The 19,688-nt window shown below is 42.3% G+C and overlaps 1 protein-coding gene across 2 annotated transcripts in view; it reads right to left on the reverse strand.

The window, feature by feature from the left end:
- Positions 1–19,688, reverse strand: part of g6pd (glucose-6-phosphate dehydrogenase) — a 28,987-nt gene that overhangs the window by 5,300 nt on the left and 3,999 nt on the right. For both annotated transcript variants that reach the window (NM_001017312.2, XM_012961198.3), the window contains 4 exon segments: positions 963–1,180; positions 1,576–1,684; positions 4,365–4,402; positions 17,241–17,377. In NM_001017312.2, the coding sequence (NP_001017312.1) occupies positions 963–1,180; positions 1,576–1,684; positions 4,365–4,402; positions 17,241–17,315 (440 nt within the window). In that variant the 5' untranslated portion in view covers positions 17,316–17,377.

Consider the following 19,688-nt stretch of genomic DNA (forward strand, 5'->3'; position numbering starts at 1 on the left):
CCTCGGTACAACAGAAGTTGGACGGCACTGATGTAAACCATCCCAAATATGTATTGCTCATTTTATATTAGGAATAAAAAAATTGCCACTAGATGGCAGTCACATTATATGAGGGTATAGGCAGCCTTAGCGGCAGATAACCATATGCATCAGTTGTTATGATTTTCCACCATGCCTTAGAAAAATAATGGATTTCAAATGGGTAATGGGATCCTTCTGGACCCACATACAGGCTAATGCTGTCACATTTATTCCTTCAGGAGACCATTTGTAGCAGAGAGTCCTGAATATAATTTAGATTATTTCTATACCAAAGGCCTTTAGGGGGCAGCAAATAGTGTGACTCTGCAAATCACAAGTTTTGGGTAGAAAGAGTAGCTAACAGTAGGAGAAAATGGGAAAACCAGATAGGTTGGACATGGGTATATAAAATATTGTGGTGAGGGGGGCTGGGTCAGCCTAGGGTTGGGTAAGGTTGGTGGGACAAGGGTTAGGTTAGGGTTGGTATCTACCAACCTTTTACCCTTCAGCTGTCACCAAAGAAATCAGTGAGATAAAGGGGGCCTCTGTCTACCACAAAGAATATGGCCCCACCTACCTCTTCTTAAAAGGGCAGTATACCTCCTTGTTTAACATGAGTGCAAAAATAGGGCTTGTACTCAACATAATGTTTATGTATTGTATTAATCATGAAAAATCCAAACAGAAAGACCGAAGCTCCTCCTTTTTTGGTCCTTGCAAGGTAGATAATTTACCCTCTGTTGCGATTATTTTGTTAGCAGGAGTCCATTATGCAGGGGAGATTATCTGTGAACTGGTAATCTAAATATCTACCTTACAAGGACCAAACATAATAATAAAAACGAAAAGTATGTCCAGCACAAATTATATTTAAGGAGTGGAGGGGAAAACATGGATAAGCAAAGAGAGAATGTGATAAACAACTGTTTGCCACCACTTACACAGAGCTCATGCAGGTCTCCTTGATGTTGCGGGTAACGTCATGATACACGCTGGGGGGTACTGCTAGGTAGAAGAGGCGGTTGGCTTTTGCCCCATTAGGCAATGAGTTCAGGTGCTGGTTGAGGTTTTGAAAAGAGGCTGCATCGGAGTACTGTCCAGAAATGTAAGAGTTGCGCTTGAAAAATGAGTCTAGTTTCTCAGCATCCTCTGTGGATACCTGCAGTACAAAATTTTGCATAATCAAGAAAAGGTATAATATTTGCCACCTGTGGGTCGTGTCAGGTAGTGGGTCTGGTGTAGGGAGACAATGAAGATAGATGGGTCTGCGCCATTCAAGGGTTTTCTTACCGTGTGGTTTCACATGCTTAGAGTCTCGCTGCTGCTGAAACATTGTTTATGGTTCCAGCAATGAGCAAACTACTGTTATAAAAATTCTATTTTAACGGTCTAATTTCACCCTAATTGGACTACAGGCCATGCCCCTCCTTCTACAGTGTGCCCATAAGATGGCTAGCCCCACCATTTTGAAGCTGCTTCAATAATGGGTATTAAGGAAAAATAAAATGCATAGAAAAGAGTTTAAAAAACGGTGTATTTTAAATACTGTATTACCTTGAAATACTGCTCGCTCTGTTTTCTGATATCCTGAACTGTCAGCTTTGAACGGGCAAAGCCTACGATGTAGGTATCTTCTGGGAGCAAACCATCGTTGTAAAGCCACCTGCAAGACAAAAGCAGTATATCCATTGTTTACACAAATATATATAATAGCACAGCACTGGCAGTATATTCATTCTGTACACAACTATATATATATATATATATAATAGCACAGCACTGGCAGTATATCCATTCTGTACACAACTATATATATATATATATATATATATAATAGCACAGCACTGGCAGTATATCCATTCTGTACACAACTATATATATATAATAGCACAGCACTGGCAGTATATCCATTGTTTACACAAATATATATAATAGCACAGCACTGGCAGTATATCCATTCTGTACACAACTATATATATATATATATATAATAGCACAGCACTGGCAGTATATCCATTCTGTACACAACTATATATATATATAATAGCACAGCACTGGCAGTATATCCATTCTGTACACATATATAATAGCACATACAATAGCACAGCACTAGGGGTGGAATTATCTGAAGTAGCCAGCCAGAGACTATATAGGGCAGGGGTGCCCAAGAGATACATTGCGGTCTACCAGTAGATCATTTTAAGGTTTTTGGTAGACCACAAGGTGGGATGCCATCCCACCACTTCTTTTTCCCCCCCAACATAACAGAGCTTTTGACTACAGCCATACAGCTATGCTGACACTTGGATAATGTTATGTGGGCATTAAATATATATATATTCTGTATATATATATTTTGCTATGTGTATTTAGGTATTAAACATCAACTATTTTTTATCAAAGTAGATCTCATGATGGAGGCCAGGTGGCAAGAGTAGATCACAGGGTGACAAATTTGGGTACCCCTGATATAGGGTATAGAGACTATTGTCAGGGACAGGATTAAAACAAAATTGTATGTGTGCAATGAAAGTACTTACAGAGCCAATGTTTTAGACACTAGGGTACCTACTTATATGAATGCTTCTGTCTGGCCAAAAATTGTAGCCAGAGGTGCAGTGCCGCAACTAACGGTGGGAGCTCCAGGTGCCACTGCACCTGGGCCCGCCCCCCGGTTGGGCCAGCCAAAATCACTGCACTTCCCTGCTGGAGTCACTATGTACGCCCACCGACGTCCGAAGGTGTGATCGCGCACATGGAACATCTTGCAAAAGGGGACCAGACTGTGGGTGGGGCCGGTTCCTATTTTTGTTCCAGGAGCCCTGGTCCTGTGGTTATACCACTGCAGGGGTGGTCCCGCCATGAAGCAAGGTGAGAACACTCCTGGTAACTTTAAGAGCTGATTTCCAGTCATTAACTGGAAAATCCGGCTCTTCTAGTGCAGAGTGCAATGGTGGTTCAATGTGGCCCTCCTGGACCCACTCCGGCACAGGAAATGTAAGTACTAGGGGGTGAGGGTGGCATTGCAAGAGCTGCCTCAGAGCGGGTCATGGGTTAGAATTGCCTCCATTTGTGGCAGCCCTGTCTTGATTTGTGGCAGGGACTATGAGTTTTATTTTACTTATACAGCACTGCTGGATGTAGATGCCCGAGAATGGCACAGCTAGGGGAGGTAAGAAAGTTTGGAAATGGCCAAAAAGTATAGACTGCTAATGTATAATAACAAATAACAAATACTAGTACTATAAGCTAAGAATGTAGAGGAGGAGGACAGTGTCCCTTTATTTTGTTATATATCAGCTAATTCTGGCTTCCTATGTTCAGACATGTCAGTAAAGTCTCATGGCCAACATGTGAGGAATGAGAGATAGCGCCTTGCCTTCCCAATACAGTGAATTTTCCTCCTTCTTATTGTTCCTACAGGAGTTTCTTCTTAAAAAGATTACTATTTTACAGGCTCTAGTAATGTAATAGTATGTAATGTAATATCATAATGTATTAACATGTGATGCTTTCCTGTTTCTGGGTCAAGCTTACTGGCTGGTCACTACTTAATTGTGGAGAAAGCTTATAATAAACTGACGTTCTACACAGATATGGGATCCGTTACCTGGAAACCCGTTATCCAAAAAGTACCAAATTACTGGAAGGCCTTCTCCCATAAACTCCATTGTAATTTTTACAACTTTTTTTTTAATTTCCTCTGTAACAATAAGACAGTACTTAAGGACTAAGATATAGTCTTTTTTTGAGGCAAAACAATCCTATTGGCTTTATTGCATGGTTAAATTATTTTTTAGAAGGCTTAAAGGGGCTGTTCAACTTTAAATTAACTTTTAGTATGATGTAGAGAGTGGTATTCTGAAACAATTTGCAACTGGTCTTCATTTTTTTGCTTTTCGTTCTGCAGCTCTCCGGTTTGGAATTTCAGCAGTTATCTGGTTGCTAGGGTTCAATTTACCTTAGTAAACAGGGAGTAAATTAAGGGAGTGACAGATATATGAATAGTAGAGGGGCTGGAAAGAAAGATAAGTAATAATAAAAATAACAATAAAACTGTAGCCTCAGAGAGCAATCATTTTTGGCTACTGGGGTCAGTGACCCCCATTTAAAAGCTGGAAAGAGGCAGAAAAGGCAAAAAATTTAAAACTATAAAAAATGAAGAATAATTGAAAAGTTGCTTAAAATTAGCCATTCTATAACATATTAAAAGTTTACTTAAAGGTGAACCACCCCTTTAAAAGTAAGGAGATCCAAATTACAGAAAGACCCCAGGTCCAGAGCATTTTGAATAACAGGTCCCATACTTGTACCAATAGTGTACTGACTAGCCAATCACTTACCACAAAGTTGGGTAGATTTTCTTTTTGGCCAGGTCTCCCTAAAGGGGTAAAAAGAAAAAGATGTTAGTCTCTGTTTCCCCCATTCACACAGAGTTTTTTTTTTTAGCAGCAACACTGTAGCGCAAGCAACTCACTCCTTTATGGGTATCACACTTCAAGCAAAGCTGCATCCTAGGAGTCATATCACTTTGTTTCTACGGTACGACCAATGAACAGGGCTGTTCCATTCAATGCCCAGTTCATATGAATAGTAAATATGAATAATAAATGTAAGTCGCCGGCGGGATGGCAGACGCGGCAGCGCGATTTCGCACAAATCGACGAAAAAGACTCGCAAGTCTTTTTCTGCGATTTCCTAAAATCGCCCCGCCGCGTCTACCATCCCGCCGGCGACTTACATGTTCGCCGGTGGGATGGCAGGGGTAGGCAACTCGGGGAGATTAGTCGCCCGCGAACAGGGAGTTTTGCCGCGGGCGACTAATCTCCCCGTGTGCCAGAGCCCTTAACGGCACCCAATCCAAATCTTTGGAAATGCATAGACGTTGCTTTGCAAAACAAAGCAACGCATACTACTTTCCATCAGAGATTCATTTTATTGATGGAGGGAAGGTATTTTTGGGAACAGTTGACCATGGTAGCCAAGATTTAAACTTCCAGTGGGCCATCTGATGCCACTTATCCAGGACTAGACTGGCAAATGCCAGAGGGACTGCTGTAAGATGCCATAGACAGTCACAATTTATTGGGCTGGTGGAAGGCTGTTTGGGCCTCTGTATATGCCAGGGCCTATTTTGAAGCCCAGCCCAGACCTGCTTCACTCTCTTGTGTAGGAGTGGGTTAGGCACCACTGATCTTTCTGCTCTATAAAAAAAACACAAAATGATTTGGCTCTTAAATTCATCGGGGGGTGCCTTATTGCTGTCCCAGGTAACGTGCCGATGGAGAAAAGGTTCCTAAGTTGCCTCATGGTTATAACAGGAGAGGGCTGCAGAGAGTGGCACACAGCAAAAAAATCCTATAAAATACAAACTAAGTAGGTGCTCTGTATGGGTGTCACCTGAGAAACACCCAAAATAAATATGCTCAGGGCACACATTAAAAAGTTTTATCAGGCCAAATTAGCACATTGCCCAATGCATTTTGACCCCCTTAAAATGGAGTCGGCCATAGAGGGACAGCTGATATAACAGTGCAGGACAGCAACAACAGAGCAAGATCCCTTCCCCTTTAGGAAATAATCATTATTGCTGTACTTCCCCTTCTTTATAACAAGGAAGGAAAAAGGAAGAAGAATTGCTTAAGCTGGCTGCCAAATCATTACATGCAATGCATGCATTACAACACGCTGAGTTGGGCTGGGCCCTGGGGATGCATTGGGACTTTGGCCAGGGTCTTTTTGATAATACATGACCATTGCCAATTATTCTGCCAGGAGTTCTTGCTCAGCCACTGTTATCTGTATACACCATGGGCAAACTACCTGCCTGCACAAGGAATTATAGGAAGTACTATTGAAATATTCCCTTTATACAGTGGTTCTATGTGAACACATGATGCCACCTAATGTAAAATGCCCCAGGCAAAAATCTGCTGCCTCCCCTATGATTATGGAAATGACCACAACTTAATAGGACATTGGCACTTGATTCATATAGAGCAAAAGGAAGAACTAAAATAACAGAACGGAGAACAGACAGCAGACCCTGAGGTTGCTGGGGGGTCCTGGGGTTCTAGTGATGGACTTAAATGATATGCTAGAGGGGCTGCAGTAAGATGCCATAGATGGTAACTGTTTATTGGGCCTGGGGGGCTGTTTGGGATTCTGAGCACTTTGAAAGCCAGGGCCTATTTTAAATTACTGTATATACTTGAGTATAAGGCTAGTTTTTCAGCACCCAAAATATGCTGAAAAAGTCACCCTCGGCTTATACTCGAGTCGGGTGCCATGGGTCCCTCTAGACTAGCACCCTCTCTCCTTTGTGTGCAAATTAGGCCCCCCGCAACCAGACCCTCCAGTGCCCTGGCCTAGGCTCCCACTAGCAATACTTATTTCCCCTTACATCTCCTCCGGGACTGGGTCTGCTGCCAGTTTGCCAATGTGCAATGAGCGTGGGGTAGTACTCATATTGTTTTTGTTGACCCTCTTCTCCGCTTACAGAGCTAGTTTACTGTTTTTCTTTGAAATAAATATTGAAAAACATATACCCCACTGATGCCTCAATTAATGTAATTTTATTGGTATTTATTTTGATTATTAAAACTTAGCAGTAGCTGCTGCATTTCCCACCCTAGGCTTATACTCGAGTCAATACGTTTTTCCAGTTTTCTTAGGTAAAATTAGGTACCTCGGCTTATATTCGGATCGGCTTATACTCGAGTATATAAGGTACAAGGCGCAGATACAGTGGAGCAACATAATGATGCAAGTACCTTTCTGAACTGTGTTCTAATGAATGTGTTTTTAAACAAGTCCTTATATGATTCTTTTTTTGGATTCTTTTTTTTTTTAGGTTTTTGGTTTCATTTTACAAAAACAAAAAGAAAAGAAAGAACAGAAAACTTTCAGTTAAACAAACATATTTGGTACTTTCATCAAGGCTTGGTACAGATGTTTAAATCCTTTATCTGGATTCTTTATATGGTTTTGTATATTTTGAGAATGTTTAAAGGAGAAGGAAAGGCTAATAAAGAGTTAATCTCAAGCTTCAGGCATACCTTCAGTTCTCTCAATAGTGCCCTTAAGTCTCCCCATATTTCTCCCGTTCAGATGATCAGAAGCCTGATACGAAAAGAAAAATCCTGAGCTCTGTAAAGAAAATTCCCATAATGCCTTGCTCCTGCACCAAGACCAAGACCGGTGTACATGTGTAAGACTATAAGGGAGCTTCCTGCTGATTGGCTCAGATCACACATTCCTAAGGTGGGGGGGAGGGAGTTCTTAGCATTCTTGAGGGACGGGGGAGCAAGAGAGGGGAGAAAGGAGAGAGTTGTGTGTCTCTGGCACAGGAAAACAGTGCAGCGTTTCTGTGAGTGCTTATGGCTGTATTTACCTTTCTGATAGAGCTTACTTATTTTTTACCTTTCCTTCTCCTTTGAAGGGACTGTTTGCCTTCCTTTGTTTTGACTATTCCTGAAAACCTGTGCCTTTCTGCTTTGCATCTAGTTGCTAGGCTCACTTACCCCAGCAATCTGTATTATTTATTTATTTATTTATTTTTTTTACCAAGTTTCCTTCAGACACACTCCTATGCTAAAGCTGCTGTTGGACATGTCAGCTGTTGGCCATTGTATGGGGCCTCAGATGGACCTGTCTGATCAGATGTTGACTAGGCAGATTTAAAAATTCCATCAGGATTGCCTCGACAGCCCACCTCAAGGTGGGCATATCAGGGAATGATCTGCTTGTCTGGCATATGGCCAGCTTATGCCTCTAACAAATGCCTGGTTGCTACGGCCAGTTAGTCTACCAACCAGACAGGAGCTGAAGACAAGCAAATTAAAACCATTTTAAAATGAGAAGATGATGCCGTAATCAAAGTATCACACACAAGCACAATGATATATTACACCAGTCTCTGTTAGAAGCTCTGCTGCATTAGTCCGCATTATGCTCCATTGGCCACTCAGATGCACAGCCAACCTGATATCCCCAATGGGTCAGATTTCTCTGGTCAACACCTGGCACAGTACCCCACATCTCTGTGCCCCATTCTCTCGCCAGTGTATCAGACTGTCCATCCTGAACGGGAGAGGTTAGAAGTGAAGAAGACAGACCAAAGGAACAGAGTGATGGATTAGAGGGAATGGAGGACAGGAAAGAACAGCAAGAGGAAAAAGAAAATATAGAAAGGCATTGGGCAGAGGAATGGCCATAAAGGATAGAAGCCAGGAGAGCGGAGACAAGTAAAGAATAGATGACGAAGAGGCCCTAGATAACATCTAATAAATACAACCTAAGGTCAGTCTAGTGAACCAGAATAGAAGTTTTTCACCTTTAGGTTAACTTAGGTCACCTTGCAAATGGACTATTCTTAGCAATTTTCAATTGGTCTTCATTTTTTAATGTTTTTTTTTATGAATTTCTCTTTCTTTTCTGCTTTCCAGCTTTCAGATGGGTTCACTGACCACAGCAGCTATTACTCTGAGGCTGCAATTTTATTTTATAGTTACTTTTTATTCTGTATCTTTCTATTCAAACATCTCTTATTCATCTTTCACACTACTGTTTGGTCTCTAGGGTAAATTTGACCCTAGCTAGATAGCTGCTAAAATTCCAAACCAGAAAGCTGCTGGAAAAAAAGGTGAATAAGATTTAAATAGCCTAAAAATCAAAGACCAATTGTAAACTGTACGATGACCATACAAGACCAATGGTAAATTGTCCACAATTGTCCATGATCTGGGCCTAATATGGCTACTTGTGTACTAAGTTACATCAGGCCCTAGGAATCATACACTGGGGCCTACAGAGACCTGTTGGAGGAGGACTGTTTCAATCCAGACTTACTGACTCACTATGCCTCTGCCAAAACCCCCACATAAAGGGGACCTGTCTCCCAATCATAAAAAGCTGTATAATAAAAAAAGTCCTTTAAAAATTAAACATGAAACCCAAATCCTTTTTTTAATTAAATCATCAACAGCTCGGATTTTTAATTACAGTTACTTTAACTTTCCATTGAGCACTTCCTAGATATCACCTACATGGCAAATGCTTAAGATTTTGGGGATATACAAAGCTTGCCTTAATAATAGTGCCCAGATAATGCCGCTGGTCTGTTTGCTGTGACTGTAAATTCCAAGACTGAAGGGGAAAAAAATTAAATTAAGTTTAACCAACGTGACAGAAAAGGATTTGGAAATATTTCTTAGGGTGACAGGTCCCCTTTAAACAACCTTCAGTTTATCTGGATACCAGGTATTGACTAGGCTTCAAAATAGACCCTGGGCCTGACCCAAAAAGCCCCCTGAAGGCCCAATAAATAGTCACTGGCAACTTACAGCAGCCCCTCTGGCATCTGCCAGAGATTGCCAGTCTGGGCCTGCCAGGTACCCAGGCATGGCAACCTACAGACCCCCAACCCCCCCTGTCATAAAAACAGGGAGTTTACATCTGAAACCCAACTGCTTTGCAGGTATTTTGTGAGTATCTAGAAAAAGTAGCTTGATAAAGAGCCAATTAGGCTCAAAACGTTGCTGCTGCCCGCATTTTAATTTTAATGAAGTATGACAGAGTGCTGCCAAACTGAAGGCAAAATGGAAGGAATAAGAGAACGGGAGGAAGGAAAAAAGGATAAAGAGAAGAGCCAAATGCAAAGCCTGAAGACAACAGGAGAACTTAATGGGACAGGGGCCAGAGGAAAGGCAAATAGCAGCTAAAAAAAAGGTCAGACAAAGGGTAGAACAGTAACAACACAGAAAAATGTGGTTCTTCTTGCTTTGTGTTCTGATGGTATCTATATTCCAGGGTCAATAGCATAATTTTTATAAATTAATTTAATTTAAACTGAAGTTAATGGAGGAGAAAGATTATGTGTGTGTACAGAAACTGCATTGTGACTGGAACATGATGTAAAATATCATTCTAAGCAACTTTAATTATACATTTACTACAAAATGTCAATGGTATGTGTAAATGAAATTGCAAATGAAAACAGTGTTTGTTTATCCCTTTCTGCACTGCTAGTTCTGCCTCTTGAAACAATGTAGCAGAAATCAGCATGCCTCCTCTGTTAATCAGCCAGCTTCTGCTACAGTCTTTCAGAATTCAGACCATATAACTGTGACTCAGCGTTGTTAAAGGAATAATAACACCAAAATATGAATGTTTTTAAAGTTATGCACTGGTACAACTTGTGTGTTTGCTTCAGTAATACTACTATAATTTAGGTAAACAAGCTGCTGTGTAGCCATGGGGGCAGCCATTTAACCTGGAAAAAAAGAGAAAATGCACAGGTAACTTAGTAGATAACAGAAAAGTTCTGTAGAATTCAATGGGATTCTATCTGCTTATCTGTTATGTGACCTTTGCCTTTTCTCCTTTTTTCAGACTGAATGGCTGCCTCTCATGGCTACACAGCAGCTTGTTTTTGTTACTGAAGCAAACACACCATTTTTTGATGTTACTGTTCCTTTAGGGCTGTGACAGATGGGGAGATTAGTCACCGCGCGACAAATCTCCCTTGTCGCGGGCGACTAATCTCCCCGAAATGCCATCCCACCGGCTAGAGTGTAAATCGCTGGTGGGATGGCATACGCGGCGCTGAAATCTCCAAAGTTTCCTCTCAAGGCAACTTCAGTGATTTCGCCAAATTGCCGCGGCGCGTATGCCATCCCACCGCCGATTTACGTTCTAGCCGCTGGGACGGCATTTCGGGGAGATTTGTTGCACAGCTAATCTCCCCGTCTGTCACGGCCCTTAAACCACGATACTGCTGTAACAGCCAATGAAGATCAGATAAACAGCAAAGTGCAGGAATTCATGCAAACCCTCAGTGACTGTGCATTTTTTGTGTGTATAATAAAGAATTGAGTGTTACATGGCATTGTTTGTATTGTGGAGATTAGAAGCTGCATATCCAGAGGCTTGGCTAAGGCAATACATAAAGGAGGCTGGGAGTGGCAGGTTAACAGGTTATTGTGATTTACTATTGGTCTCCAGACAAGGTTATATCAGGATAATTTGCTGAGTAACTCTGAGTAGGTCTAATGAGTCTCACAGTACCTGTGCAGGGAGAGAAAAAGCTGAAGCTTTAATACCACTGGGACAGCATGCTAATGTACAGTAAGTGTAAAGTTATAATTGGGGGGGGGGGTGTAATTATACTCTAGATAAACTAATTAGCTTTGACCTGTCAACTGCAATAAGACTAATGGTGACTATACATGTAGCAATAAAGATTGTTCCCACCCTCCTTTCATGGCACCCGATCAAAATCTTTTAATTTTAAAAATTGGCCAGATGCTGATCGGACAGGCTTAATTTTGTTGGATTGGGGACCGCATTGGCTCATTGATGCAGTCCTCACACTGACTTTTAATTTGGCCCTAGGAAAGTCAGAGTAAGGACTGCATTAATGAGCCAATGCAGTCACCAATTCAACAAAATTAAGCCTGTCCAATCGACATCTGGCCAATTTTTGTCCAGATATTGGTCATGGAGGTCTGTTGAAGGGCCCCATACACAGGCAGATAAGCTGCCAAGTCCGTCACCTTTAAGGTGGCCATACACGCACCGATAATATCGTACGAAACCTCGTTTCGTACGATACTCGGTGCGTGTATGGTATGTCGGCGAGTCGACGATATCGCAGGAAGCTGCTGATATCGGCCGACTCGCCGATCGGACCAGTTTGAAAATTTTGATCGGGTGCCATAGAAGGCGCCTGACCAAAATTCTCCCTTCAGAGCTGAATCAGCAGAAGGAGGTAGAAATCCTATTGTTTCTACCTCCTTACCTGCCGATTCAGCCCTGAATGGTGTGTGGCGGATCTGACGATGTTTCGTGCGACCGATGGTCGCACGAAACATCGTCAGATCGCCACGTGTATGGCCAGCTTTAGTCTGAATGCAGCTGACAGATCGTATTAGCACCCAAGGTTGGCATATTGGGGCAAAGGTTTGCTTGTTTGGCAACCTCACCAAACTAGCAAATCTTTCTGTGTATAAGAAATGCATCATTTTGCTACAGGTTACCAACATTTAGGAAAAGAACGACTTTCATTTTAAAATCTCCTAAATTTACACGCATGCAGATTTATATTGTTTCTCTACTATAAGCAGCATGGACTTCCTTGTCTAACATGAAGCTCCACCCCCTTTTGCTTTCCGTGCACTCCTCCTCTCTCCAATTAGGATTACCTCAAAGAGGTGCCTTCTGGGCATGCTTACTACCTCTGCTCCAATTAAAATCATTCAGGCATGCGCAGTAGGCACCTCTATGAGGTCTTCATAGTTGGAGAGGGGAGGAGTGCTCAGAAAGCAAAAAGGGGAGGGCTTCATGCTAGATAATGAAGTCAACAAAAGAACTGGCTGTAATAGTGAAACCAAAAATTCTGAATGCAGGGAGAAAGTTTTGTTATTCTGGGGGCTGTACAGAGTAATTTTAGGGGATCTGAAAATAAAAGGCTTACTTATCCTTTAAATTTAGCATAATGTTACACTTCTTAAGGTGGCCATACACGAGCAGATCCGCTCGCTTGGCGATGTCGCCAAGCGAGCGGATCTTCCCCCGATATCCCCACCTACGGGTGGGCGATATCGGGGACCATTTAGGTAAAAAAAATAATAATCCGATCGTTTGGCCCTGGGGCCAAACGATCGGATTATGTGGGCGGCAATGGGGCAGTCGGATCGGGGACCGCATCAACGAGCCGATGCGGTCCCCGATCCGACCAGATTTTCTAACCTGGCCGATCGAGATCTGGCCAATTTCAGGCCAGATATCGGTCGGCCAGGCCGCTCTGCTCTCCCCATACACGGGCCGATTAGCTGCCGAATTGGTCCAAGGGACCGATATCGGCAGCTATAGTCGGCCCGTGTATGGCCACCTTTAGTCTAATTGCAGTTGACAGATCAGATTTTATCTGGAGTATAATGACATCAGTTTTTATGCCACAGAGGGGGTCATTTATAAACTCTGGGCAACTTTGCTCCTGGGCAGTAACCCTTAGCAACCAGTGAGTAGCTTTATGCTGAAAGCAGGTTTTCAGGACAGCCCTCACACCTCTAAAGTAGTAAATTTGCCATCCTCTTTAGACTCTCTAGCTTTTCAACTTTCAAATAAGGGTCACTAAACCCAGCATCCAAAAAAACTCTTGCTCTACTGTTATTGTTACTTTTTATTGCTAATCTTTCTATATAGGCCTCCTCTATTTATATCCCTATCTTTCTTTTAAGCCACTGCCTGGTTGCTAGGTTAAATTGGACCCTAGCAACCAGATTACGGCTGAGATTTCAAACTGTAAAAGCTGCTGAACAAAAACCTAATTAATTCAAACTGTCTCAGAATAGAACTGAACTAACCACATATAGAACTTAAAATTTCTAGATCTAGCTGAAGCGACACATATATAAAGCCTGCCAGCCTATGTAATTTGTGGGGCAGGGGGGAATGAATGACTGTTTTGTGCCTATTTAAAGCATTATCATGGCTTGTCCATGGAACAGTTATCTGCTCTGAGTACAACACAATTCAGTATGTGGCAGGGCCTAGTCACAATGAATCGAGCAGTGCAAGCAGTTACATTAATCATGCCTTTGTTATACAGACTGCAGAGCTGGACACTGAATTATGAAGTCAAGACACCCCCACAAGAGCTTCCATATCATCTTGAATGAAAGGGGGCCATCTCTAGTCCATCAGTCTACTGAATTTAGATGTAAAAAAAGTTTAGAGGTGAAAGGCTACCTTGTTAAGCTAGCCATAGTATGCACTACTCAAGGTGGCCATACACTGTAAGATTTGCTCATTTGTTGAGTTTACCAAATGAGCGGATCTTTTCCTGATATGGCCCACTAAGGTGGGCGATTGTTTAGACCCTGGGCATAAAGGGACATCGGAGCGAGGACCGCATTAATGACCCAATGCTGTCCCCAATCCAATGGCTAAATCAAACCTGCTTGATTGATACCTGGGCAATTTTTGGTAGGCCCATTCAGGGATCTCCATACATGGGCAGACGAACCAGTCTGAAGGACTTGAATGATAGAGACAATTAGCTTTCTCAAGGTGGCCATAGACTGTCCAATAAAAGCTGCTGGCAGCCGGCAGTTTATCAGGCTGTGTATGGGGCCCTCTGGGGGGGCCTACCCAACCAATATCTTGCTGAAAATAGTCCAGATGTCAATTCAGCAGGATTAAAAATTCCATCAGGACAAGGAGTGCATTGAAAAGGAGTTGATGTGATCTTCATCCCAATGGCCTGTATCAATGTCAATGTGATTTGGCCCTCGGGCAAAATGACTGAGTACATCAGATAAAGCCCAACTTAAGGTGGGCATGATGTTGGTGACCTCGCCAAACAAACTTGCGCCTAATCAGACCCTGTATACCAGATACATTAGCGCCATGCTGAGTGACTTTGTTGCCAGTGTAGTCCTGGCTTCTAATAGACAAGAGTTTACACTCTATGACTCTTGAATATACACATAATAACTGTTGGATGCCCAGATAATAACTGCTTGATAATGATGGGGTAAACAATCTTTGTTGGTTTTTGTTAGTGCTCCAGTTTGTGTACAGATGATTTAATAACCTGAGCGCAAACAATCATAAACCCATAAATTCAATTTATTGGCATTCCTTCCATGCCAAATGATAAAAAGCTAATAACATCACCAGGGGAGGACTATCACTATCAAGAAGGAAACTGAGTCTTGTGAATAATATCAGACTATGGTCCGATGGTGGGTATATACTAATGGACCATAGGTTGGTATACACTAACAGACTATATTATAGAGCAGGGGTAGGGAACCTATGGCTCGGGAGCCAGATGTGGCTCTTTTGATGGCTGCATCTGGCTCGCTGCCAAATCTTTAATAAAAAAAATAACAGGGGTGTGGCCTGCGCTCAGCGATAGAAGACATGTTCTAAGCCTTAGAACACGTCTTCTATCCGCCGAGCACAGGCCATGCCCTCCTCCGCATCCGACATCCTTGGCACCCACCCTGCCTTGCCCCTCAGCATCCACGGACAAAAATATTGTATGGCTCTCACGGAATTACATTTTAAAATATGTGGTGTTTATGGCTCTCTCAGCCAAAAAGGTTCCTGACCCCTGTTATAGAGTATATACTAATGGAATATAGGTGGGTTTATACTAAAGGGCTATGGGTGGGTATATACTTATACTAATGGGCTATAAATCAGTATATGCTAATGGACTATAAGTATATGCTAACAGGCTATAGGTGGGTATATACTAGTGGGCTGTAGGTGGGTGTATACTAGCAGACTGTAGATGGGTATATACTAACGGACTGTAGGAGGGTATATGCCAACGGACTATAAATAAGCACATACCAATGGACTTTAGATAAATATATACTAAAGGTGGATATATACTAATGGACAATAGATAAGTATATACTAATGGGCTATAGATAAGTATATACTAACAGACTATAAATGAGTATATACTAACGTATTAGAATTGTGTATATTCTATATAGGTGGGTATATACGGAACCTGTTAGAGCCTCATCTTAAAACAATTAGTGGATATATATTACATTCATTAGCGAGCCTTTCAATCAGCCTATTCATGGTGATATAATTAACCCATTACATGCCATCTCCTTTGTGGTGGCCAGTATGGGTCTTAGACCTAGTATAAACTGGCATCTGACAGAATGCATCAGGTCTGATAATATGCATGGCAAGAGAAGAGTAAATAATGGGGAAATTGCACAGCTAGCAGGCCCATTGCTTCATTGGGATTAAGTAAGGAATTTTCTTCATCTGAAGTTACACAATTCACACAGTCTGTGACACAACACTTGGTGTGGAGAAATACTGTTATAAGATTAGTACAGTGCTGCAAAGCAGAGGGAACAGGCTTTGTCCGGGGATATTTACATGAATGTGTTCCAGTACTTTTAGGGCTCTGGCACACGGGGAGATTAGTCGCCCGCGACAAATCTCCCTTGTCACGGGTGACTAATCTCCCCGAAATGCGAGTTGCCTTGAGAGGAAACTTCCGCAATTTCGGGGAAATCGCGGCGCCGCGTATGCCATCCCACTGGCGATTTACATTCTTGCCGGTGGGATGGCATCTCGGGGAGATTAGTCACCCGTGACAAAGGAAGATTTGTTGCTGGCGACTAGTCTCCCCGTGTGCCAGAGCCCTTAGGGTAAAGACACACAGAGCTACTAGTAGCAGCCACTTGTCACGGCAACAAAAATAGACAATGCTGATAATTTACTGATAATTGTCTCTATGTGTATTTTAGCAGAGGCAATCCTCAGTATTGCCCATGGCCGGGTATTTTCTGGCATTTAGTAGCCATGACAAGTAGCTGCTACTAAGTAGCTCTATGTGTTTTCACCCTTAGGGTCGGACTAGGGCGGGTGCAGTGCCCACCAGGGCTGCCACCGCAGGGGCCCTGCACCCCCTAAGGGACCCCCCACCATGGTCCCCACACTGCTAGAAGGCAAAAATATAAGGTAGGTAACTGATGCAGATTCAATGTCTGCAGGAAGAAACGAGATCAGGCTTTAGAGATAGAGGAGCCTCAAAAACATTGCCCTGGGGGCAGTAACTATAGCATATCACTAGTGTTCGACTCAACTTGGCTAACAGCTCTCCCTTTGCTTAATCCCTGGCACTGCTATTGTAATATCCTGGCTGGTACTTACCTTCCATTCTCCTTCAGTCAGTGTGTCTGCTCTTCCAAGTCCATGCTGTACTCTAAGTATTAAGCACCAATTCAGCTGAGCAACGGCAATAACTGGGTATTTAGTAGTTGTAATTTCCAAGCTTTACACATGTGAGATCTTTGCTATCAAGGCGGTGGTCATTTATACTCCCACCCAGATTTACTGTCATTCAGCTTTTGGTGGGATTCTGGGAGATGTTATTTTGGAAGGGTATGGGTTGCACAAGACAAGACAAATTCCATTAAGCATCCCAGATGCATTTACTTCTAAAGTTCAGGTACCACAGAATATGACAAAATAGAGGGTGCTGGGTTAACAGGACCCTAATAAACTGGTCTGATGAGATGCCAGGATAGTTGAATTCCCAGTAGGAAAATGGCTCCATGAGAATAAAAGGCCCCCAAAAAGATAATGCATAGCTCTGTAGAGTGCTCTACAGTGCACATATAGTCAATATGGGAAAAACACAAACTTAAGGAGCAGATTTTACTTACCGACGCTCCAACCACGATAAATATGTGCGTCTGAGACTGGTGGAACTCTTGCTCGCTGAAAAGTTCCTCCCTCATCATCCCACACACCTCCGACCGACTGAGATGTACCTGCTCGTGGGCTGCACTCATCTTGCTCTCTGCAGAGGGACACAGCGGTAACTAGGCAATCCTGATAATTATTTGCAAAGCCAAGTATGGAAGGAGCACACAAGGGATTGCAGAAGGGTGTGCACGATACAGGAAGTTCAGGCACCCCACAACATAAAAAAACAATAAAAGAAAGTATCACTACTGAGAAACTTTTATTAGCCCTCCATATAGTCATAGCCCAAAGAGTCTGTCCTGCAGTGATCCTGGTGTTTGAATAAAGGACTTGGTGCATTTAAAGGTTAACTCTAAAACTATATAAAACAAAATATTTAGTCAGTAAGTGATAAGGGCTAAAAACTGGGTTTTCCCATGTTCAGCTAACACTAGGTATAAAGGCACAGATTATTATACAGCAGGGGTAGTTAATATTTAGTATGCTGTAGAATGGCCAATCCTTAGCAACTTTTCAGTTGGTCCTTATTTTTTATATAGTTTTTTTTAATTATTTGCCATCTTCTTCTGACTCTCTCCAACTTTCAAATTGGTGTCACTGACCCTGGCAACCAAAAACTATTTTTTATTGTTATTTTTTATTATTTGTCCTTTTATTCAGGCCCTCTCTTATTCATCTTCCAGTCTCTATTTCACAGCACTGTCTGCATGATAGGGTAATTTGGACCCTATCAACCAGATAGCTGCCAAAAATGTCAAACTGGAGAGCGGCTGAACAAAAAAGTACAGTACAGTATGGGTTAAAGCATTTTATGGGCATAGAATGTTCTGCCTCTGTAGACCTGTACCATACATATGAGGAGCTGCTGCAAGGAAATAGTCATTGAGGGACAGACGAGGTGCTTAGTTGCCACAATAGGATTTTTAAAAACTAATCGCCATGGTGAGAATAGCAGTTCCCACACCGCATATCTCCAATGTTTTTTTAAATTACGTAGACTAATTGTCTTGTCTGTCTTCCCTCTAAAACAGGGGTCCCCAACCTTTTTTACCAGTGAGCCACAATCAAATGTAAAAAGAGTTGGGGAGCAACACAAGCATGCAAAAAGTTCCTGGGGGTTCAAAATAGGAGCTGTGATTGGTTGTTCTGCAGCCCCTATATGGAATGGCAGCCTACAGATGTCTTTGCTTGGCAGTACATCTGTTTTTTATGCAACCAAAACTTGCCTTTAAGCTAGGAATTCAAAAATAAGCACCTGCTTTGAGGCCACTGGGAGCAACATGTTGCCCTTAAGTCACTGGTTGGGGACCACTGCCCTAAATGGTTATGTTTTATGCTGCAGTCTAAAAAAAAAATGCTTGAACATAGATAAGCAACATGGCATCTCCAAACCATCATATATATAAATGCAAGTACTCAGAAAGTATATCCAATGCAAACAGCAAGCTATACCCTCAGTTTATTGATCGACTGGCTCCAGTGCAAAATAGGCACAAAAAGGGTTAAGAAACTCTTATTTTCTTCATATACCTCATGGGTTAAAGAGCAATTAATACACTGGGGCAGTTATGCAAGCTCGGGGCATGCTGAAGCAGCACAGGGTGGGTGGGCACCGGGCTAGGATAGGTGGAGGAGCTTGTCAGGTGAGCAGAAGAGAGAAGAGGAGAGTGAGAATGCCAAAAATCCATGCACATGAATACAAAGGGTGAGGTACAGTCAGCATGATACAGCAAATGTACCACCACTTCCTAGCTGGAATTCAGCAGTAAATCACTGTTTAATGCCTACTGATAATCTGACTGTAACCCCTTCCCTGCTGGAACCTGGCAGAGCCTGATGAGCAAGACCATGGACCCGACACTGGCAATGCTACAGAGGAGGCTTCCCTTGTTGCATAACATTACATAACTATTGTCTTCTCTTCCGTAATTTGGAGACGTGTCCAACACCCCACAGTGTAATAAGTACAAACTAGCAAGTTATGCCTCCCGTCCCCACCTGCAGCAGACTGATACAGGAGAATAGTAGGTTACAATGTTACTGCCTGTTCCACCAGATAAACAGAACGCCCAGGATAATCCATCCCTATTCCTGGGACGGATCCAATTATGCAAGGGTTGCTCACCAAGCAATTGCTGCTTCTCAGTATATTGCATTACTTCCTGATCTGTAACAAGGCTTAAAGGGGATCTTAAGCCAAAAAAGTCTAATGAAATCAAATGTCATTGTAAGCAGGTTTCCAATATGCATTTATTTCAGTTAACTTTTAGTATGTCATAGAATGGCCAATTCTAAGCAATTGGTCTTCATCATTTATTTTTTATAATTTTTAAATTACTTGACTTCTTCTTCTGACTCTTTACAACTTTCAAATGGGGGTCACTGACCCCAGCAGCCAAAAACTA

The sequence above is a fragment of the Xenopus tropicalis genome, chromosome 8 (assembly GCF_000004195.4).
Source record: "Xenopus tropicalis strain Nigerian chromosome 8, UCB_Xtro_10.0, whole genome shotgun sequence".
NCBI classification, from domain to species: domain Eukaryota; kingdom Metazoa; phylum Chordata; class Amphibia; order Anura; family Pipidae; genus Xenopus; species Xenopus tropicalis.